Consider the following 25,181-nt stretch of genomic DNA (forward strand, 5'->3'; position numbering starts at 1 on the left):
GGTGGAGCAGGAAGAAACAGCGGTTTGCGCATCACGCCAGTTACTATCCAAGCTCTGCAACCACCTTCTTGTGCGCCCTTGCACAAGCCAACACACTTTCTTGTTTAAAAAAATGAGATGTGGGCCCAGGTAACCTTTACAGTCCTTTGCATGTTTACTGTTCCACTGTAAATACTATAAGGAAGAAAACACCTATGACCACTTCTCTGAAATTCATGAAAATTGGACGACCGGTCAACACTTTCAAGAAGTGAGTTTCCAAAAGCCACAGAAATGCACTCAGCTAATATTTACAGAGGGAAGACACTTCAGCTACCTGGAGAAAAGCGGTGTTTGCACATAAGCTGTAACAGGATAGACTGGTCTTGCCAGGCTAGAATTAGAATCCCACTTTCACTTACTTCTTGCAACTGGAAACTGAGAAGAAAATTACTCCTTTCATTTCGAAGTTATTTTGGGAGACAACCTTTTTTCTAGATACACCGTAAATATTCAATTGGTACACTCTGTTGCTTTTAAAGCATAGGTATTGTACTGCTTCCTTTGAATGGAAATTTATTTTGTGGACTCCTGAGCCACAAAAGGACACCCCCACCTCCAACAAGAGCCACCACATAAACAAACAAAACGTATACTTGGGAGTGATGAAGGAAGATGATGTGAGAATGCACTAAATCAATATTTACACCAAGGTTATTAAGCAAATCAAGATTTAGGTTGTTACTAGCATTAACTTTTTAAACTAGTTGTTCTCAGCCCTGACTGCACATCAGAATCACCTGGTACCATGTCCCATCTCCTAAATCAATAAATCCATCCCTGGGCATGGGTCCCTTTATTGAGCCGGCTAATCAAAACCAGTAAAATTCTTTTCATTCAATCTATATCATCCTTGGCAGATTCTATTCCATTAAGAGTCAACCTGTTAATAGGCAGAAATAGCAATCAATTAAAATAAAATTAAAAAATCTGATAACCAGTGGTTTGCAGTGGGCAGAAGGTTATTACTTAATCCTTCCTGCTGCACTGAACCATTTAAACACCATTCTGAACGCAGGGTGGGAATGAGAAAAAGCCATTCAATAGGCTTGGAAATACCTGCATGAACCTAGGATGATTTTCTGAGAGCTGTAAAGCAAGGACTTATTAAACTTTAGACCTTTGTTCTGCAAATAAATACCATTTAATCCTCCCCCCACCCCCAACACATCCTACCCTCCCTTTCCCCTCCCCCTTCAGGCAAATACTCCTGCATCTGTTTTGCTTGGCAACACACACCAGCATTCCAACAGATGCCACCTGGCCACTGGGAGATGATTGCAACATATTAGGCAAAATAAGAAACCTGCTCAAAAGGAACAGCAATCTGCAGCGAGGTTTCTGTGAGCAAAGATCACGGAGCTGCGACTGGGCAACGGAGGTGTCTCCGACCCACTTCATGCCATGACCCTTCTGTGGTTGTGAGATTGAGAGGATGCTCCCAAGAGCACTCACCCTAATGGAACTTTCCACTCTCGGAGGACTCCCTCTGCTCCTCCAAGCCCGGAACCTCTGCACAGGCCTCAGGTGGTCAGTTTGAAGAAATGAGGATAAACTGGCCGTGGCCACTTTGATGCCTACAAGACTTTGGAACAAAGCATGACAACCGGTTTTTCCTTTAGTTTTAACCCACATTATAAGGGAAATTTTCAGTAGCTGAGACAAAGGACCATCTATTTCCTTTCCCATGACTTAACTCTCTCCCTATCTCCTGTCTTCTCCACGAATTGAGACGTGTCCGTCTGCATCTAGTCCTCAGCCAACAAGGAAACACATGATGAACCAGAGGGCAAAAACAACGACCTCAGAAATTGGGGAAAACAGACAGAAAAACCTCTGCTCCCGGACAACACTTCTGAAGAGGCTGCCTCTCTCTGGGGGTGAGACCTGCAGGATAAATGAGCTATTTTAAAGCTGTGGATCTGCTGTGTAGCCCACACATTATTCATCAATGGACAATATGCCTTATAATAAATGCAATCTGCAAATCAGAAGCAGACTCCCTGGTGCGAAACTGCAAAAATAAATCCACCCACATCCTGGCACGACAGAGGCAGCAGAAAGCATCTTGAAATAACACTCGCTTAAGGAGAATAAAAGCTTCCCGTTTTCCAGGCACTGCAACATGAAAATGACAGACTAAGTACTAAGGTTTGACAGTGTAAGTACTAAGGTTAGACTCCCCAGTAACTGGAAGAATAAATGTGTGCAGGGGGACAGCAGCCCAGGCTGGAGCCCCAGCTCTGCCACCATGTAAGGTGACACACACTACTACAATGGCCTCCCCACTCCCACCCTGCAGTCTCAGGAGGTCCCTGTGGTCCGTGAAGACACAAACAAGATCTCCTTTGCTCAAACCACTCTTGTGGCCTTCCAACCCCATGGCCTCACATTTGCCCTCCATGCGCTGCCCATCCCCATACCCATTGTGTCTTCAAAATCTACACATCTCATCCCTGTATGCCCATTTGAGCCATGCTCCCCTCCATGCTGTTCCTCCAACTCTCCAGGAACACTGGACCTCATGACCTTTGTGCTTGCTCTTCCCTCTGCTGGAATGATCTGCTCCCAGCTACCTCTACTGCTTGCTCATCATCATCATCTCAAGGAGGCCCTCCCTGGCTTCTCTGTGTAAACCCTGAACCGGCAGTGCACTGTGCCCACATCTTCCCTGTTATTCTCCATGTGCACTCATCATCATCTCACAGACTGTGTTTTTACTTCTTTATTTTGTTCATCTGTCTCCCCGCTACCAGAATGTAAGCTGCGTGAGGGCTAGAGGCTTTTGGGTTTTGTTTACTGCTGTATACCCAGAACTGAGAATGCTGTCTGGCATGCAGTCAGTACTCAACGAGTTCATTTAATAAATGTTTACCATCTCATCTACTAGAAGATCATTTTTATCAGTCTCCAGGCAGCCCAACTGGGAGTTCCACCCATTCATTCAAGCAGCAAAAAAGTCCCATCTATGAGAAATAGGGAGGTTTTAGAAAATATAAAAAAATTATGATTCCATGAGTCAGCAACACATAACCATCTCCTTCACCCCAACATTAACTCTCTCTAAAATACTCTCACAAAACAAAAACACTGAAAGAGAGATCATCAACACCTAGAACCCTCCAGTTTTTCTGCTCTACCACCAGGACAGACCTTAGGGGCAGAATTGTACTTCATTGCCTGAGCTCTTCAGATCAGGGCTGCTCATCAAAGCAAAGGCAACAGCAAGTGCGGAGTGGATCTAACAACAGATTGTCTATCATTTGCTTTAAAAAACCCAAAAAATCCCTAATGAGTACTCGATTAAAAAAAAAAAAAAGGTCCTGAACTTTTTTCTTCTAGATTAAGGTATGCAACCAAGTACTCAGATTTCCAAGATGAATTTTTGTTTCCTCCTAGGTCCCTTTTCACAATCTGCCTTGTCCATCAGTCACACCTACTTTTGGCTCCGAAGAGCCACAGAATGGCCTTTGCAGGATTTCAGCTGTGTCATGGTCCCCAACTCCATGCATATGGTCCCCTTACATGGTTCCCCAGATGAGGCCAATATCGCTGTTTCCTAATTTTTCTCAGTGTTCTTGAGTTAGATCAGAAGCTCTCTGAGAGCAGTACACAGAAACGGGCCACCCTCATACGACTTCAATAACTGTCTTTCATTGTGTGGTGATTCCTCTTTTCTCAATAAAAGGATCAGCTCCTTGGGTACAGAGATAGTTCCTATACCCCTCAAACTCTAGGCATCCTTCACAAGTTTAAAATGTACGTGTCACGTAAAACATGTGTCTGCCTAGAGACAGCACATCACCTGTCCAGTGGTCCCCCTAGAGACAGAAGGCTCAGTTCCTTGGGCATTGGCTCAGTTGTGTTTGAATAACCGACTCTAGCATCACCTTTTAAGGTAACAGGTCTCCATTTGAAGTGAAACGGGATTCTAGGCTAGTGATTTTAAAAATACAAAATATGGATGAACAATTTTCTATAAATTGCAAATTAAGCTCCAAGTTAAATGGCAATCTAAATTTAGGGTATAAACACCTAACAATCAGAATTGCAGCATTTTAAAGTTTAATTATGCTAACTTCAGGAAGCCTATTTTTTTTTTTTTTAAGATTTTATTTTTCCTTTTTCTCCCCAAAGCCCCCAGTCCAAACTTGTATATTTTTAGTTGTGGGTCCTTCTAGTTGTGGATGTGGGATGCCGCCTCAGCATGGCCTGATGAGTGGTGCCAGGTCCGCGCCCAGGATCCAAATGGGCAAAACCCTGGGCCTCTAAAACAGAGTGTGAACTTAACCACTCGGCCACGAGGCTGGCCCCAGGAAGCCTATTCTTGTGACACTAAGAGTTTTCCTAAGTAAAAAATAATGATATTAAAAACTCAATTTACATACTTCACATATGTATTGGCTGAAAAGAAAATTTCAAATTTTAAAATTCTGGGTAACAAATGTACTGAAGGAAAGATTAAGGGGAGCATTCATTTCCCAAAAGGTCTAACGCCTTAGACCTGGATATAACCACACAATCACCAAATTATTTTACTAGTAGCCAGTAATCCTAAAAGCACTTCTTCTCATCCATCTGCTCTTTTTCAATGGTATGAAAAGCAAATCTACTTAAAAAGCAGAAAGTAAAAATCTCATTATAAAGGCTTCTGCTTAGATTTGTAACTTCATCTGGATTAACTCTAATATTTCAAAACACAAGAATTTTAGTACCTTTAATCTACCTTATCATTTTTAAATACTTACATGTATGAAAATCATTCTGAAGTCATATCCATGAATACTACCACCAGCAATTTGAGTATACTATTTTCAACCACAAATTCTCCCAATTTTACATATTATAATTATTTACCATTTTTACAATGCAAAAGGCACAAAGTGATGCAACTTGGGCTTGGACTTCCATGTCTTTATTGTTAATGCCTCTGTGAGATTCACATTAACGTATCTATTTTCCAGCGTAGAGGTGGGAGAATCAGAAGAGTGGCAAACCTCAGTATTTTTCTAGTATTCACTAGAACGTTGACAACATAGATATGGATCTGTTAGCAAAAATAAGTAAGTAGAATCAAACGATATACTGTATGAGAAAATCATATTAATCACTATGAAAAACATCTGCTGTTTTCCTGTTTTTTTGTGGTTCAGAAATTAATATTTTTATATGGCTGACTCTGTCCATCTTTTCTTTGTGACTTCCTTTGCTGATTCCAAGGTTAGGAATGTATCATCCTTCACAGATCTGATAGTTTTTTTTTAACTGCTTCTTACCCTATGATGTGAAACATTTTATATGAAATTATTTAAATAATCTGAATTTAGATAAACCTTGAGCTTGTTTTAGTGCTTGGTTTGGGTTTTAGATCCAATCAACAACGTAATTTTGTTTAATGACTGTATCCATATATAAATCAATAGGGTTAATCTGAATGGTGGAAATGTGGGTTATTTTCCTGATTTGTTTTTGTTAAATCAAAATGCATATTATATTTACGTGTATGTACTGTAGATAATTAATATAACAGGTCTCATATCATAATGCAGAGTAAGGATTAGCATTTTCTTGTATTAAAATGTCATTTCAAACAGAAAGCAAAGCAGAGAAATGCTTAGAATACTTATTTCTTTAGCTCCTCTTCAAGAGAGATTCTACAATGCACATACAAAGTTAACAGAGTCAAATTCTATAAATCAAGCTCGCTCATCTCTGTTCGAGTCACAGCCCTACAGTATGTTACAATGAAGGTGACAGATATCTGTTTAATTCCTGCTACCACCACTCAATGGCAGGAACTTAGCATCTCTGTCCTCGGCCTGGCCCAGGCACGTGCTTACAGAACAGCTCTGTGGAAGGCAGGCAAGGAAGGAAGGAATTCATTCAATGCCACATTTGATGGGAAAGACAAGAATTGCTGATGCCAATAAACACACCCATAAATTCTTCAACGACATTTCACATTAAAAAACAATTTGTTGAAACTTGCTAATTGTGACCAAGGAAATTCCTGGGCAAACATAGCAACCACATCACTAGCAGTCACTTCTACCTTTAGTCTTCCAAACAAGGCCCCTCCCACTGACCCACTGAGACAAATCCCGGTCATCTTTCCAGATCTGGTTCCAATCTTCCCCTCCATGACATCATTCCTGTCCATCACAATCCACAGTGTCCCATTGCGTGTGCAAGCAATCTGTCACCCCTCACTTGTGCTGGGTACCCGCTGTCAGGAACCAATGCTTCCGGTAGATCTGCCTCATCTCAGCTGTCCTGTCTGCTGAACCAAAAGCTCTAGAAGCCAGGCTTCCCAACCTTTTATAGTTCCAACACCAAGAAGTATAGCACACGTGCACATACACGAAGTATGCGTGCAGTATTGTTCAAAAATAATTATTTCACACTTGTGAGATAAAAAGAATATTCTCTGTAATTGCAAAAATAATGTTCTCAGTATCTTTAAATAGAAAGGAATTGGCTTACATAATTCCTAAGGAACCTCACAGCTCTGTAAGTTTATGAATATAAAATAGTAAATGACTTCCGCATATATAAGCTGGAGAAAAATGCCATATTGCAAAATACAGGAGCATCTCTTTTTAATATAATTTCAAACAAGGGTGCAGGTAGGCCCTTCGGCACACTGTGTTTATGTAAAACTATAATTCATTGCTTTGTCCCTTGCTACAGCATCGGGGTGCCTTAATAATGCATACTAATATGGAGAATACTGTATCAGGATTAAAAAAAAGAAGGCATGGTTTCTACTATGATAAGAGGATAAATCAATGTAAATATTAAAATTGCATTAAAACGTTTAAAGTTTTATAACAATTTAGTATCTTTTTCTTGCAAATGGAAAAGCACAATCAGTTCATACTTACTGAACTGATACCAAGCATTTTCACTCATGAGGAAGATGACACAGAAGAACCCCAGAGCCGCGCTGTTACCATGCAGTGTTCAACTTGGGCTAACTCGTTAGGAAAGTCAGAGAGAGAGGTGAGTTCCGCAATAGAACACCTAGCCGGAAAAACTCCCTGCTTTGAAGAAGTGCTAGGTTTTTTGGTTGGAGCTTAATATAACATTTCTGTTATATTTCAACATTTCTGCTCACCTCAGCTTTTATATCCAACTCAAAAAATCTGGACCAAACCACCATTTTTCCTTCTTCAAGAGTTAAATATCAATTACATATTTTAAAAGAATATGAAAAAAAATTCTCAAGAAGTATGATTTATTATGAAGCTTTAAAAAGTCTTTCAAGGAAATGGATGAGTTATGACATATGTGGGTCATTAAAGATATTTTAAAAGTCTATCCATTCTGGATTGATCTAGAGAAAGAAAAACTGTAAACCTGCCAAACTTAACACTGAATACACCTAGTAACATCCCTTCCCCATCCCAGCCCCCTAGAAAGATATACACGACATAATGAAAGATCACAGGTTGAAAGCAGATGCCTCAGTGTTATTATGTGGGGGGAGTAAAAGCCACTTAACTCCCTTTGATCTGTTAAAATTAAGTCACAGAAGAAGGCTGTGTAAATTCCAGGGAACCTGTGAAAGGCACATTTGCTAGAGGAAACACTAGTCTCTCCCTCGCTGGAAGAATTTCCTCACTTTCTGCCTAGGAGTATATGGCACCATACTTAACAGTAAAATGAACATGGAGTTGTTTCAAAGAACAGGTAGTCAGGGCAGGCACTTAAAAGAACTGACACCAAGTATTTCAACACTAAATGTAACAACAACAGTCAAACTAAAGAAAAGGGGGCCCCTTCCAACTCTGTTTTGATACTTTCACTTCATTTTATTTCATGACGTCTCCCTTCACATTAAGCACTTTATTCAAAAGTGTCAGAATAGTCCATGGTTCTAAAATGATCAGGGTATAAAAAGCAGGCTTCTTGAAATTCAATCTACTCCATCCTCCATCTTGAAAGCTAAACTTCCTGTTAAAACGTGGTGATGCCTAGAGACCACCAAAGTGTCAATCCAGAGCACAAAACTAGCCAGGACATCAATGATTTACTCTCAGGCCCACTCATGCCAGGCCACCTGTTTCACTTACTTAACTCTCTTATATTCCTCTGTAACCTGGTGTGCCCAAGTAAGCTGTAATGGAATAATAAACAAGAGTTCAACAAGGAAAATCCATTGAGAACATTATGCATCCATGACACATACTGAGTCAAAATTAGTTCTAAGAATCTTTCAATAAGTTCATTTGCTCAGAAAATCACAGACATCCTGCAATACATATTTTAGATACTATTTTCAACACTCTATCCTTTTAGGCCTTTTTAATCTTTAAACCGGGGCTGGGTACACGCAGCAGGTGGATGTCCTGGCACTCTCGCTTGTGCGGGCCATGGAATACTATGCTGCCTGGTGTGAATCAAGGAAACTGGATGATCACAGACAGGACACTAAACCTCTCAATAATCACCAGCCAATTCTGGATTGGGTTTCCCAAGCTTCTTTTGGCATTTACAGTGGAAACTTAGATATTCTGGTATTCATGCATTCAAAATCAACAGTTTCAACACCATCCATGAATTTCCTGTCTTTTCCTCATTACTGCAACTGTTTTGGTAGTATCATTAAGAGTTAAAAAAGATCAGTGTATTTAGGGCAGTAAGCTATCTCAGCAGTAATAACATTCAGTTAATTACTTTTATTTAAAAAAATCTGCCTTATCATTTCAAGTTGCACAAATCCATTTCGATTAGCCTCACTTAGTTCTAAACCATCAACCCTATAGAGACCCCCCAGCATTTATTAACTTTAAGGATCATTCTTACATCTTAAATTTTACATTCAAGATTTCTTCTGGTATTGTGAAGTTTTATGTAGAGATAATAATTTTCTTATTAACGTGTATTATAAAATTATACATTTATCTCTGCCTCCAGGCTTAGCCAAGAAAAGCAGCTGCAGCATTTATGAAAATCCTCTAAAAGACAGTATCTAATAAGGCCTATTTCCCACTACTGCCTCCATCTGTAAATCACACAGTATGGAAATTTCGTACAGATAACATAAGACTGCTGCTCAAAAGTCTCAGCCGACAAGAAGGAAAAGTAAACGTAACCACTGGAAACATTATAGCAAAATGACAGGGTAAAAACACAACGTCTGAAATCCCAGCCGAAATAAATGTTTCAAAGTTTCAAAATTCAATGCAGCAAATAAATTAAAGACCCTTTGCTACAATGCACAGCTGGGGAATGAATTCAAGGCTTTTCAAGGACTGCCTCATCGCAGGGTGGTGTCGAGGCTCTGTGATGCTGATTATCCAATGGACAAAGGCTCAGGAAAGATGAGATGACAGCAGAAAGGACATCAAAGCTAGTTACTAAAGTAAACACTTCCAAGTATGCCTTAAATTCATGTTGCTCTGTGTCTAATGCTATGCTGACCAAAAACTGATCGCTCAGTTAACCTAATTACCTTCCTTGAAGAAAGACTTGTGCATTACACATACTTGGTTAAAAAGGAAAAATCTCAACATGAACACCAACCCGGTACTTCCACATAAGCTGCCTCATTTAAACCTCACCATAAACCTGGGAGGGGGACTTTTTTTTACCAGTGAGACAGCAGGCTCAGAGAGCGGGGTCTAACTCCCCCAGGACATGTCAGTAAACTACCAAGCCTGGCTCTGTGGGCCTCCAAAGCTGCCTCCTTCTCTCCATCAGGCCAGTGCTGCAAGGCACCAATGGAGTTACCATCTTCAAAATTTTCAGCAAGAATGTGAAATTCTCATTATACACACACGAGGTGATATGATAGTATACTAGTTATCACACCTAGACAGTGTCACGTACCTTCATGGGAAACAGTGTAACAGCACTGTTTCACATGCTAGTTGGGAGGGAGGAGTGAGACAATGCTTCGGCATTGTTATAGTTATGGGGACTACATGAAATCAACGAGGGCACTCTCCAAATGGTGAAGTGCCACAGAAACATGAGCCACCACTGCAGGTTCTACGTGCCTGTGTGTAAAAACCCACACTGGTGTCAACCCTGTGGACTGCCTATACTTTTCAAAACATCCCTGGGGGGTTGGCCCCCTGGCCGAGTGGTTAAGTTTCCGAGCTCCGCATTGGCGACCCAGGCTTTCCCCGGTTCGGATCCTGGGCGGGGACATGGCACCGCTCTTCAGGCCATGCTGAAGTGGCATCCCACATAGAACAACCAGAAGAATCTACAACTAGAATATACAACTACGTATTGAGGGGCTTTGGGGAGAATAAAAAAAAAAAAAAAAGATTGGCAACAGATGTTAGCTCAGGTGCCAAACTTTAAAAAAAAAATCATCCCTGAAAACAGCTGAAATTTTGTTAAATGATACTGAAATATTCTCATATAAGACCACACTAAAAGAGATTACTACTATATCCAAGGGAAAAAAACTTTACAGAATCCATTCAGAAACCCAAGTCAATGAAAGGAATTTAGCGTGTTTCTTACCCCTTACAACGCTGTTGTTTTTTTAAATAAAGTAGTGGTTTACACATACAATATTCATAGAAGTATTTTTTTAGGATGAAAAAGAGACACCAACTAAAAATAATGTTTAAATTTTTCTATATAGTAAAATCACTTTCTCTGAAAGAGATTCAAACTAAAATCCACCCAAATAAAAATAGTTTTGGTATTCTTTTGTTGTTCAGTAAGATAAAATCTTAATTACAAAACATTACTACATTACACTACTTCTGTGAAGTGTTACGTCCATTGAGAGGGCACAGGGAAAAGTCTGGAGAACCTGGGACGGAACTAAAGAAGGAACGGTCCCTTAGGAATACATGTAGTGGTGTTAGAATACCTGGTTTTGCCCCCACAGGCCCTCCTCCCTCTGTTTATGTTACGAGCTCTGTGTCAGCAAGAAACTGAGACAGCCTCTGAAATTTTCCAAGTGCCTCGTGTAATGTTATATATACACAGTGGACCTTAAACACCTAACGACATTAATGGGATTAGAAAACTGGCTCCCGAAGCTTGTAAAACGCAGAACCTCGCAGTTATTATGCATGAAATCTTGTTAAAGAGGACACAAAAGCTGATAAACAGGGGTCCAACATCCTCGGAATAACTAATGCAGTGAAGAAGCTCATAACCAAACCAAATAACTCAAAAACTAAGAAAATAACTAAAGCATTCATTAAATGACTGTAAATAATGCCACAAATTGAACCGACATTTTCTAAGAACTCTGAAATATTATAATTGATTTCCAACTGATGACTCCAAAAACCAATTCTACTTCACCGAGGGTGTCAGACCCAGTGGAATACTGATCATCACAAAGGGGTTCCCATGCATTTTTTTTCTAGGAATCTAGCTGGTTAACATTTTTTGGAGTCATGATGCATTTCAGATTTATTCACAACAGGCTGTCTGGGAGACAGAGAGAAAAGTACTCAACAAGTTAACCTTGCAATGAGACCTCAGGCATAGATTATGAAACCTGAGCACATTCGTAAAAGGAATCCTGAGTGGTTTTCTCAATCAAGAATGATTTCCTGACATCATTCAAAAACCAGACCACAACAGATTTTTAATTTTTGAATGTAAACTAATAATGAAATGCCTTTCTGACCGAAGCAGCAGATATTCGAAACGTCAAAAAACCCTGGTGGCAGCCAGACTGTAGACGCCCAAGCGAATGTTTTCCCTCAAGATAAATAAGGCCGTGGCAGCTGCTCCCTACACTTAACACCCCTGCCCGTATGAAACACGTACAAAGTGTTGAATGGAGCAGACAGTTTTGTTAAGGGACAAGTTTTGTTTTGTTTCTTAAGAAAAAATTTTTGCTTAAATAAAAACTCCAGCTTCTTACCAATAATTTATTATTATTTATGTATGTGTACAAAAATACAAATATGAAAATGAAAACTACTGTGCACTAGATAGAATTTATTTCAAGAAAAGTTCTTTATTCTAGAACTTAAATACCCAAATTTTAAGAAATTTGTTTTCCACAATGGTAGTCCTTGCAAGATACAACAGCCCCTATATGTAAAGTACGCAAAATTTTTAACATATTCTATTTGTTTTATAATTACATTAGAAACACCACGCCAAATAAGACTTAAATTATATAAACCCATTTGTCCTGAACATCTAACTGCAAAAGGACTTAAGTTTTTGGTAATATAATTGAATAGTTATCAAGACTTGAGGAAATGCATTTTGTTTCTTCATCTTCCTGTGGCAACTGGTCCAAATTCAACTGGAATTGTGTTGCCCAACAAAGCCTAGGACCACCGAGATGGTAGTTTTCTGGGGCGAAGGTGAGAAGCTACTATTAGACCAAAATTCTATTGCAAGTTCTACCACGGCATAAAAATGGTATTGGTTCAGACCAAGAAAACGCACTCAGATACTTCCTAATAAAATGGTTAGACATAATCAAAGCAAAGGGTTTATGGAAGGGAAAAGAAGAAGAAACAGTTACATAACATCAAGAAAAATATCACATCAGCCTTTAGTATCTGATTACACCTTCAAGATGGTAAAAACCAATGATGGAGCAGTGATCAAGTTTACTTGAACGGCCAAAAATATTTCTCAACACAAAGAAACAAAAGATGATACAATTCTATAGTAATACTCAGCCATCCACTTTGAAAAGTCACAATTCACAACTGAAACCCAAAAAGACCCCCCCCCCCCCCCCGCCGGACATTTCACAATCATATCCTCAAACCAGTAATCACAGGAAATTCAGGGGAAAAAAATCCAATTCAAAATATAAAGAGCTTGTTCTTGAAAAAAGAACTCAATGGCTGGTGATTACCAGTAAAAGAAAGGTAACTGATGAAACTGTTCATCCCACCATAAACTATGAAAGCTGCAGAGTCATCATTTGCCTGGTGGAGTTGGCAGCTGTCTTTCTGTACTCCATTTCACTGAAAGGGAGAGAATAAGAACACAGGAGCAATAACGGCCAAAACCTGTTCTAGGGCATCTGTTTCCACAGCTGGAGACAGGGCACTTACCATTCTATATACAGCACCCTGGCTTAGACACTCAAGTGGGCAGTGTTAAGTTGCATGGCCATACAATCTGACCATTAACAAGTCCCAGTCAGTTTTGCCTAGCCTTGGCCCATAAGTCGATCTGCTTCAAAAACACATTTCTTATTGTTCCACAAATGTGACTACTCTTGTCAGTATTATTTAACAAGACAAAAAAACCCAAGACAATAAATTATATAACAAGGGCTGACCCGCTACAGAAAAAAGACCGTTAAGAAGAATTGGTCAAACTTTATGTGTATTCGTAATTAAGACACTAGACAAGATTTTGCAGTATTCACTCATCTTTAATCAGAACTGATTATTTTTAAAAGTGTTGTCACAGACTATATTTGCAAGCAGCTTTTAAACCCATTTCCAACATCAACATGTTGGAGCACTGGTAGATTCATTTAAAGTAATAAATTTTTAAAATTCCTTCATTCAGAAGCGGGGGGAGGAATGGGGGATGTTTGGATTTTCAAAACAGAGTTACTTGACTTCAACGACCTAAAGAAAAGATATTTTGTGAAAAACTAACTACTTTCATGGATCTCTACCAAGCACTGGACCACAAATCATAGTCTTAAAACTCGGCCAAACATTAAGTTACACTGCCCTGAAGCAAGGAAACTCCCAGAAGGGAGGAGGATGAAGTTTATTTTAATTACGCTGCAGAATAAACTTTCTGGGCTTGAATCAGTCCCTTCCCCTTCCGACCGGCCGTCACATGTAACGCACGCTGACTTACCGGGGCTCCGGCCACCGCAGAACCAGGGCTGGTGGCATTATTCTCCTCGGGGTCCTGGAGAGCTTCTTCTGGCCCCCGAGTCACAAGAATTCTAAAATGCTGTTGCCCCGCGTTTTGATCTTGCCTGATCTTAAACGTGCAGCCCTGACCCTGTGGCGTCCTTTCCACGGAATTCGCCCTGTGGATTTCGGGAGCCACCCTGCGGCCCCGAGGCGGCGTCTCCGGGTGTCCCCGCTCTTCCGTGGGGCTCCCGCGCTCTGCTCGGGGCTGCGTGGGGTACGAGGTGCTCCTTTCCAGCCGGATACGGGGATACCTCACCAACCTGTCCCCCTTCGTGCCAGTGAAACCGAAGTTGAAGTCACCGCCCAGCCCCGGCGCGCCTGGTTGCGGCTGCTGCAACTGGAAGACAAAGCACCGCTTCCCGGAACTTCCAGAAGCATCTGGAACGTGCTGCAGGGACCAGCGCCGGGGCTCGGGCGCCGCAGGGCCGCTCTGGCCGTCGGCCCCGAAGGGCGTCAGCCTCACCTGGCGCACGTCGGCACTGGAGGCGCGGTGCTGGATGCGGAGCCCGGCGCCCTCGGGCCCCCGGCGGCCCTGCGGCTCGGCCTCCTCGCTGCCCTCGGCAGCCACGGGGCCCAGCGCTCGGCGGCCGCACGTGCCGTTGACCTGGGGGCCCGCCACCCTGGCTGCCCTCGGAGGCGAGCTCTCGGGGGCCTTGGGCTCCGGGGGCCCCGCGTCGCCGTCCGGGCCCTCGGGTGGCGCGCACCCGTCGGGGGCCCCGTCGGCCGCCTTGCGCTGCAGCGAGATCTGCACCGACGAGCTGCGGGTGGGACGCGCGTCGACGGGGCTCAGGAGCTGCGGGATGAACATGGACGTGCTTCGCTTGAGCGCTCCCACGCCCTCCTGCAGGCCGCCGCCGCCGTCCTCCGCTCCGTTCTGGGCGAAGGGGTGAGGGCCGCTCCTCCGCGGGAGGGTGTGGAATGCCATGAAAAAGTCGTCTTCTCTCTCCTGGTCTAGGATCTCTGATTCGGGGGCTGTGTTGCTGCGCCCAGAGCCAAAATGAAACCGAAGCCGATGGGCCATGGTGCCCAGGGGGGCAGGGAGGGACAAGGCGAGCGGCAACAACAAGCCCGGCGCTGCCAGAAGTCAAAAACTAAAGACACAAACTCCAAGAAAAAGTGTCCCATCTGCCAAACCGTTAGCACTGCGGCACCAAGAGCGACAGATAGCAGAAATAACCCAAGTGGCAAGCGGCATTCCAGGCATGATTGGATAAGAGCAAAAAGCTCTCATCCACACTGTGACAGAGGGTAGGATGGCCAGAACCACATGACCGCGGTCTCCCCCTCCAATGCCAGCTTGTGGACTTAGTGGAGTTTTCCCCCCTCTCGCTCTCATTTTTTTTTTTTAAACAGCAAGAGCCTGAAACAGCACCTTCCCAGCTGCTGCTTTTCCATCAGACAGGAGTGGCCCCAGCAGGGAGCTCTCACAGCTGACTAAGGCAGCAAACACACTCCGAGCCACGCTGCTATAAATCTACACCGCATCACATTCACAGGACAGTGCCTTCCGAACAAAGCGGGGCACCCGGACTCTCTAACCAATACGAGAGGCCGGGCCTGGAACACACGGCACCACAGCGTCTCCCCGCCTCCCCACCGAACCGAATAATCACAAGTAAAAACGCCTGGTCTGCAGGAAAACCCTTTCACAAGCATCGGATGTTATGTTTCTCTGTTATTTATGATATCACCACCCTACCACGATGGAATGCAAACCAATAAAACGTACTATAAATACGATTACACGCCCCACAGAATTAGCGTCCCTTTAATGCTAAATAATTAGAGCATGATCTGCAAGGAACAAAATAGCTAAGTGGAAGGGGCACGACTTACAGCACCGCCAGCGAGCGGTCTGTCTCCTGCTAGTACAACATTTTTCATTTAAAAGATGCATGTATGAGACAGTCTTACGCATAATATGATTGTCAGACAGGGAAGTACCGGAGAAAAGGAACCCAGCTGGAGAAAACATTCCCGCCCATATGCCAGATAGGAGAAAAAATCACCACCACCATCCCCCCATAAAAAGGAAGGAAAATTGAAGAAGGGTGTGCATGTGGTTTTCGTAGTAAGTTAACTTAAATACCATACAGAAAAGAGGCTGCCCAGAGCTGCCTGTTTTCCAGTAAGAAGTCAGCAATATTACCGCCATTGCGATACCAACATGGAATCCTGCTATTTTTGTGACAGGCCCCTTTCTGGCCCTTCTTACCTAAGAAATAAAAGTAGAAGTCCACGTTCAAAAAACTGTCATCAGATTAGTAGTTAACTTGGATATATTCTGTGTGTTTTAAACTTACTATTTTCCATGATCCAGAAACATCAGTTATTTAACAAAGAGGTTTATTTAGGAGGGAGTAAAAAGTAGGAAGGGAAAATACCAAGCTGCAAACAGTGACCAAAAGTTTATTTTAAAATCTGCAAAGCATGACATTGTCAACAGCTCTGGAGTCGAGGGTGTGGAGGATTAACCCTGTGTTTACATACACCCAAACCTGTTTTCTAAAGGCATGTGTTTTAAATGCCAAAAATGATCTCTATGAGAGAAATGGAAGTTAGCTTGTTTAGTGCTGAAACTGCCCAAGTACCACTACAGTCACTATTGTCTTCACTGGATTAACAGCCAACAAAGAGAAAAACACTACTACCAGCATTCACTGCACAGTCACAATGGCCTGGGGCAAAGCGAAGTCTTTCTGTCATGAAACAGCTTTTCAGTGAAAGTCTGTATTCACACAGGATTTCTAAGAGCTCTGTGTTCAAAGCCCTTTTTTGGTTTAGAAGTATAGTTTAGGGCCCATGGCAAGGTCATCTCAACAACACTCATTGTTTTAGATAATAGAAATGGGAAACAAATTTTTTTTTTTCAGTGAATTTCTCTTAATGGAAGAAAATGAAAGAATGAATGAAAACACCTCTGACAAGAGGCAGTTTTTCCTCAGACGTAAGCCTTTCTTCAGTGAAGAAGTATTAGTATACTCAACCAAGGAGAGAATAAGAATTAGTCAGCAAATGCCTCTGTGCCTCCAGGGACTTCCAGTTACTCCAGTGAACACTGCCTAACTCAGTCTTCACTGCATGGGAGACGGAGGGCTACGAACTGTCTCCTCAGTGGAATCTCTCATTGAATTTAACAAGAAAGTAACTTCAGACACACAGCAAAAATGATTTCAATTTAGTTACTCAAAACTGCTAATTATCCCCCAAGGTATAAAATGTTGAGTTCCATGCAAAGCCACCAAGAAAGAACCCATATATTTTAATAAGAAAGAGATTGGGATGGTAGGCCAGAATCTGTTGGCTTTCTGATTTGCAGAATACCAAGCACAGGAGATGAAACACACTCCCAGATTCTACAATTGGGGGGGGGGGGGGGGGGGGCCTGGCCATTTGCCACCACTGGCCTGAGACTTAGGAGACCAGAAGGTTCCACCCTGGAGCTTCCACTGACTCGTGTGTTTAAATTATGTAAAGGATCTAGACTTCAATTCTCTCGTTTGCAGAGACGAGGAGTGAAATGGGTTGTCTTATAAGGCTCCTCCAGATCAAATATTCTATTAAACTCAAGCTATTCAAAAACTCAAGAGTTTCAGTTGAATTTTGCAGAATGGTTCATAATAACATTCCGTTTAACAAAATAATAGACATAAGTTACAGGGCAAGCAAATCTGAGTACAACTGACTTACTGAGTTATAATACCACTTCTGAGAGTGCCTTGAAAGCTTACACGTAATATTCCTTGCCATAGTCAGAACACTTGGTTGATGGGTACTTGATATATACTTTCTAGTTAGTTAAATCTGGCAAAATGCTTTAAGCCAGATTTGCTTCTGAAATTTCATTTCTAAAAGATATCTAACATATATCAGTTATGTGTATATATAAAAAATATACTTTATAGAGAGAGAGATATATCTATAGCTCTACCTATCTATCAATCTATACAGAAAATGTTAGTTTGTATCAGTTTTACGCCTCAGTAACATCTTTGGTTCTTTAAAGATACTTCCATGAATTTCCCTTGAGAAAATAACACTTTTAAATACAGCTTAATTTTACCTGCTAAATTTAGATTCACTTTTTGCTAGATACTGTTAATTAGATTTTTGTTTTCCCAAAGAGAATTGCCATAGATTCATTACTGCATGTGTCACAATAGTGTAGTCTGGCTGATATTTAAAAACCCTGAATGGTTGTTTTCCTGTGTGAGGGCCTCTTTACAGACTTCCTTCTGTTCTGTATTCCCTACAGAGGAGCGTAAATATATGGTTTGTATAGCACCAGCATGACTTTCACTAACATTAACTATGATAAAAACATACATCTACACAAATAAATTTTGCCCTAGCCATACAAAAATAATTGTTAGAACTTTGAACATTAAACTAGCAATGGGACAAAAATAAGTCTTTTTGAGCCGCATATATACTTTCAGAAGTACAACATAAATAGAGAGTTTTAAAGATGCTGCTCTAAAAATTCAGTTTTTAAAAAATGAAGCAATAATTGAAAATTGGGACCACTTACCAATCTGTTTTCATCAAATACTTCAAATAGGAGTCTGTGATTAGATGGGTTTACCTATAAGGAACAAATAGTATTTCAAAAAGGGGCAGAAATAATTCAAAGGATGAAATAAGAGACAGAAATAGCAATAACACACCCAAATCAATTGTGTAATATGAACAATTAACCTACTCTTCTGGAAATCCTATATCTACTAAATCAAGTTTTCTATTTTGGTTTCTATATTATTCTACACCTAACATTTAGGCATATCAGAAGAAGAAAATGCTTTTAGCTGGTTTTCTAACCTCAGGAAGTATAATTCGAAATAGTTTTAAAGAGTTTCTAAATCTCCTCTACAAAAGGCACCCTCATACTTGTAAACCAAGGCCACCTCCTCACAAGGGTCTACGCTTGAGGAAATCTCTTGGGCCTAGTCATACTAGCAATGACAAAAATAATGAAGAAAATAGTACAAGTAGCTTTTTACTATTGTGTGCTTATTTTTTAGGAAATATCTCCTTATTAAGTATCAAGACACATGATCTCATTTAATCCTCGCAGCAACCCTATGATTTTTAACTGTCACCCCAATTTTACAAAGGAGGAGCTGGTTCCCGAGGGTGAAGTAACTTGCCCAAGAGCCCACAGCTAGTATGCAGAGCAAATAGGACCCCAACCAGGCCTGGCCTGCTTGTCTCCAACAGCCCACGCTCTGAACCATTACTGATACCAAGAAATGAAAGCTGTCTCCACTTCAAGCAACTGTGGGGTCAATGTCAGAGCTACTGGGCTTTCAATGTCTTTTTGTTTTTTTCTGTCTCTTTACCAAAACCTCACCAAAATAGCAGGAATCATCATTCGGACTCCAGTATCCTTTAGTTAAGTACCAACCATGTGTGAGACATGGTGGTGGGGTGTTCTTGTTTATGTCATCGCATGTAAATCCTGGAAACAGCCACAGCCCTATCAAGTGAGGACTTCCCTCTCCTACCTGAGAGATAAGGAACCCACAGAGAATGCAAGATCTCAGGTGGCTTTTCCAGGGTCACAAAGGCTGTAAGTGGTAGAGCCAGATGTGACCCAGGTCTGCTGTCATTAAGTCTTGGCTGCTTCACAATGGAAAGTAGAATGAAATAACGTTTGACGGTACAGCCCAGAGCACCACTTGTGCTTCTGGCGCCTTTGCCTGCCCTCAGCCTAATGATGGAGCAAGCAGATGGACGGGGGGTTTAGCGTCTGTCTGTAACCTCTATGAAGGGTTGTGCTGCTGACCAACGCATCCACGGGCTGTGGCAGGAGCTCACACGCAGTAGGCACTCAAGAAAGACTTGTGGTATAAATAAACAAAACCTTTTTTTAAAAAAAGTCAAGAAAAATAAAGTTTACATATGTCGATAGCCAAGATAAATTGAAAAAAATTTTGGATGTACTAAAATTGACATAAATGCGGCCAAGGTGTTAAACTGAAAGATGTCTAAGTAATCTGGATTTTTACAAGTGGAAAGCTCTATCTGAGAGTTAACTCAGGGCCAATAACATCTGTCTGTCCCCATTAGCTTTTCAGTCCTTCATGAAGTAATTTAGAATACATCTGGTAGAGACTACACATAGAATCTCACCAAGTATTAAAATATCAATGCCATATTTCAGCTCTGAACACAATAGAAAGCAGATGTGCTATACAGTGATCTCAGTATGGAACATACAAAATCCCATTGAAAGGAAGAAATCAGAACCAGTTATAATGGGGCTAATGGTAATATCGTTCTCTGGAAATCGACACTAACCGGATCTCACCTAGAGCATTTCTGGAGATAAAGTAGTTCTTAATATCACCGCTATACAGTTATAACATATTCATTTTGAAGAGAAAAAACCCCTTTCTTTCCATTAAATAGCAGACTAGTTTATTATTTCCAAAATTTCAGTATAAAAAAGCCCAGCAACAACCACAAAACCTCACTAAACAGTAAGCTCTGTGAATTCAGAGAATTCAGTCATTTCTACACATAGCTATTCTAGATAGTAAACAGAAAAGGCTGAGAAATTTTACCTACTTCAGTGATATTTAAACTCCAGAAGTCACGTTATGCTACACACATACACTCACACTAAATATCTGAATTACAAAGATTTTCCTTCCTAAATGGAACATGATTGGTAATTTTTAGGCTTCTTTTTAATCACGTTGCCTCTATTGTTTTATTTTATCTCTAAAATAATTTATACCCCATGTCTCATAGACTTAATTAAGCTATCATTTTAATAACATTTCTTTGAGTAGAAAAGCTAAAATATGGTATTTGGATAACTTTTCTTACTTCCCTAAAACATTATTTTCTTACTAGTTATAATCTTTGAAAATTTGGGACACATTAGGAGGCTACCCAACCATTTCTCAAACTAAAAGGAATTTCACAATAAAAATCTGCCAGCTTTTGCTCACCAGGAATCTATCATGATAACATATCAATCTACTTATCAACAACAATTATTACCAAAAAATGAAAAACTTACTCTAAAATAAAATTCTTCATTCCATTTTGGGTTCAGCGTCTGGAAGAGAAATTGTAACATCATTTACCGTCACTGATGCTACTAGTACAAGCAGTCCATATATTTGCTTAAACATTTTTCTTGATTAAAAAAATTGCTAAGACATATTCAAAATGGCAATAAAGGAAGCATTTAGTCAATTACTGGAGACAATTCTGTAAACCAAACTAGATGGGAAAGGGATCTATCTATGAAACAGATGATTCATACAGAAGAAACCATAAATTGCATGCTATCAACCAGAAGAAAAAACGCCAGGAATCTACAAAAAGCCATCGGCATGAAAACATAAAAGATATTCTTCAAAAAATTAACTTTGATATGATTATTCTATCATGAAGGAAACGAACTTTGCTCACTTCCCCCAACCTGCCACCAATCTGCTTTGGAGAGCAATGAAGCAGGTGGCAGAAGGGTGAAAGTGTTCACTATTCACCTAAATAGTGAAAGCTGAAGAATAGTTTATCAAGAACAATACTGATGATCAGATTTTATAACAACAAAAACCTGCTAGTTACAAACCAAAAGTGAATTCTTTTTTTCCAAAATAACCAGGTTTAAAAGTATTCCTCTACTTATCCTTCAGTCCTTTTCTCTATCCATTCATTCATCCATCTCCCTATCAACCTATTTAAATATATCTCCCAAGGACACGGAAAGGATACTTTTGTTCTCAGCATGGGCTGCCAAACATCCTTTGAAACTAAGATGAAACAGATACTATGAAAGGATACATATGCACATATGTTCGTGCATTTGCACTTGCATAATACGCAAATAAACATCTCTTAAAAATTATACATAAAAATTTGAGACTGAAAAATCACAGCCTCACCAATGGCTACAGATATTATTTTAGTCAGAATGATATTTGCCTTTATCAATCTATGTCCTTTAACATACTAGTGCAGGAAGAAGCAAAGAAAAAATATTAACACAATGCCCCACAAAAACAAAAAACGCAGAATTCGTACAACATTGAACTGGCATTTTAGAAAAAATTAGCACTTTCCCACCCACGACTCAACAGTGAATCCAATCCTAAATAACAGGGGTTCATAGGTTCAGCTTTGAATGGAGCCAAGGATGGTAAGGAGAGAGAGAGAGGAGGCAGGAAGGGAGAGGGGTGGCGGGCAGCCAAGGAGAGGTGGGGCAGGCCCAGGCCTGCCAGGGGCTGCAGCTCCTGGAGACCAGCTTCAGAGGACCGCAGAGGGGAAGAGGCAAATGACAGGCGAGGGAAGAAAACAATAACACAACAACGTGAGACCACAAAACGCACAAAGGACCAGGCACCTGGCCAAGAAGAGAGGAGGATGAAAGCAGTACTTAAAACCCGAGAGCAGCACAGAAATACTAACCAGGAGCCTGGCTGCCGTGCGCGGCAGAGCAGCCCCAGCCGCGGAGCTACACCCTCTACCGTGGAGAGGAGGAGGGGGGAAGAGGCCCTGCCCATGCAGGAGAAAACATTTCAGGATCCCCAATCGCCGGCTTTGGTGGCTTTGGGTCGCTGCTCCCGCTGCGTTCCGCAGGCGGCCGGTCCTCGGCTGGCTTTGCTACCAGGCGGGCCCCCCACTCCACTGATAACAACCAGGGACGGCGCCTACACTGCGAACAATGGCCTCCGTCCTTCGCAGGAATCCTCCCCACTAATCCAAACACAGGCTCCTGTTTGCAAAACAGATTTTTAACGCCAGTCCGAATGCCAGGTGGAGGACACGCTACAATTGCCGTTCCTTACACAAAATGCCCTGGTCAGAGAGACCAGGCGTCTGCACAATAGCAGGAGAACTACCATTTTTCAAAAGCCATCCCCACACTCTCCAGGAAATGCTTATCACTCAAAGTGTGAGACTATCTAACCCCCTCAAGGTCGGGGAGGAAAAATAACAGTAATCCATAAATAACACTGAAGCACAGATAAAAACAGTACTTTTGATAGAAAACATGCCATCTTCAATAAATGCCCCAAATATGAAGTAAATATTTTATGTAAAAAATGGAGACATGAATTAAGATATTATAATCATGGAAACAAATCTTTACTGAAAATATCTATGTAAAACGTAGAAGAGTAAAACATACAGACACACAAACATATAGTTTTATTAATATATTTTGTTTTCATGTAGTTAAGCAACTATTTTGCTCCCTTTGGTAATACTTGTTTCATGTTAAACCATTCTTTTTGTGCCTACCAATTCCACAAGCCACTCCATGTCATTAAATGTATTTTAAATTATTTCAGATTTCTTTATAAAAAATAACCAGCCAACAAGAACAAATCCTTATTTTGCTATATTCTTTGCAGGGGAAAAAAAATCTTATTTGTAATAATACTTACTTTAAGAATACTGTTTTTACAATCATTCAACTAAAAGCCAGAACCGATATCTTGGGTTAACACTAAAAAGTTTGGTCTACGTTGACTTTATAGATTTAATCCTGGGAGATGCTTAAAATAAAAATATTGCCATCTTAAACTTAAAATATAAACTTCTACAGAGCCAAAATATGTAATTTAATTGGATTAAATTATGACAAATCAAGTTTAATAAGGATGGACACTTACCTTTTTAATTGTTTTTGTCTGCACCAAAGCAAGTTCTCTATTCTCATCCGCTACGTACAATGAAAGTTTCACATACGGATCACTGTAAGAAAAAATTTCAGACTGAATAAGATTGGATTATACTTTTCATTTAAAAAACGTAACAAAGTAGCCAAAGCTAAATGAAAATGCAAATATCAGTTAACACTCCAGCTCATGTATATTCCACAAACTAAGCAGTAACATTTTCTATAGGCCTACTAAACTAAGTATACTGAGATAAATTTCTAGCAACCAGATTGAATGACATTTATTTAAAAGCAAAAATATCATGAAACCTGTACCTTAACTTTAAAGATAATCTTCCCTAAAATTAATTCAAAGGGATTAATCTGTCATAGTTTTTTTTCCTAAATACAATCAGATTCTGAAAAGATCACAAGAAAGATCGTTAAAAAGCATACAAAATATGTTCAGACTAGCAAAATCTAGCTGGAAAATTTAGTTTTCATCTTATTTATATTCTGATTTCAACTATGTAGGTAAAAATTACTTTTCTTTTAGTGGCAGTAACACATAGTTCATCTAAACCAAAGACCATCATCTTACAGATTATAACAAAAACAAAAATGAAAAATTAAAGCCCAGGAAATCAAGAGAGATTTGCCCAAAGTTACAGATTTCAGTAAGGTCTAGATTAAACTTCAGGTTTCTTGACTACCAGTCCTAGAGTTCCTATTATTTCCTTGGGAAACTAAAATCTTTTAGCAAGAAGTGTACTGAAAGGATTACTTAACGTAGACTATCTACTAAGACTTTGGTAAATCCACTCACATGTTCTGGTGTTCCTAACCTTAGGATAGCTCAAATCCAGTCAACCTAATAACTGTCTAAGAATTTGGGATCCAGGTTCTTCCATTTCACATTTGAGATTCTGAAAATCACAGAAAGGACACTCACGTATTCAAATCCCCAAATTTTCACTCATCTAATTATCTATAGCTGACGATTTATTTCTATCCAATTTGAGCATTATCCTTTAGTGGCTTTACCATGACTGTTACCCTTATTTTGCAACTTCCAGGATATTTCCAAAGATTACAGGGTATCATATAATGCTTAAGACTATACTGATTTTTATTTAGTATCTCAATAAATCTGCCATGAAATCTTTTAAGGAAAGAGAAAGGTATGATAAAATTAAAAACTTGGTAGTAACTGGACTATACTCAATACCCAAAAAACAGAAGTCAAAGGTCAATGAAAAGTATTGTTGGTATAGAGATAGATATATATATATAGTATTTACTACCCATAAAATGCATCTTAATGGAAGCTACAATATATCTCCTTAAAAAAGAGAAAAACAGCAACAGAATTTGCTCAGTTATATTCTGAGTAAATATTTTAATTTTAACATTCTGGTTTAGAAGAAGGTATTAATTAATACTTTGCCTCTTATCCATAAACTACAGATGTTCTTTGATTAAGCAATATCTAACCAGATAGACCTACTTCTTATCTGGACAGCCTCAGCCTCAGAATAAAGATATCAAGAGCCAGAACCTAAGCTAGGTCTAAAGACCACAAGAGCACCTTCCTCCTCAGAGCCCCGGTGTGGGTGATGAATCAGGAGTCAGTTTCTAGGTCAGTGGTTCTCACCATTTAGCATATCAGA

General features: G+C 40.4%; 1 protein-coding gene across 10 annotated transcripts in view; it reads right to left on the reverse strand.

Moving 5' to 3' along the window:
• NEDD4L (NEDD4 like E3 ubiquitin protein ligase) overlaps positions 1-25,181 on the reverse strand; it is a 337,485-nt gene that overhangs the window by 126,207 nt on the left and 186,097 nt on the right. For 4 of the 10 annotated variants that reach the window (XM_046671962.1, XM_046671960.1, XM_046671961.1 and 1 more), the window contains 3 exons: positions 23,525-23,606; positions 20,917-20,955; positions 18,418-18,471 (listed from right to left, as the gene is read on the reverse strand). In XM_046671962.1, coding sequence (XP_046527918.1) covers positions 18,418-18,471; positions 20,917-20,955; positions 23,525-23,606 — 175 coding nt within the window. Of the gene's footprint in view, positions 1-1,494; positions 1,625-13,824; positions 16,030-18,417; positions 18,472-20,916; positions 20,956-23,524; positions 23,607-25,181 lie in introns of those variants that run through there. The other 6 variants (XM_046671965.1, XM_046671964.1, XM_046671963.1 and 3 more) reach the window with 4 other exon arrangements.

The sequence above is a fragment of the Equus quagga genome, chromosome 9 (genome assembly GCF_021613505.1).
Source record: "Equus quagga isolate Etosha38 chromosome 9, UCLA_HA_Equagga_1.0, whole genome shotgun sequence".
NCBI classification, from domain to species: Eukaryota; Metazoa; Chordata; class Mammalia; order Perissodactyla; family Equidae; genus Equus; species Equus quagga.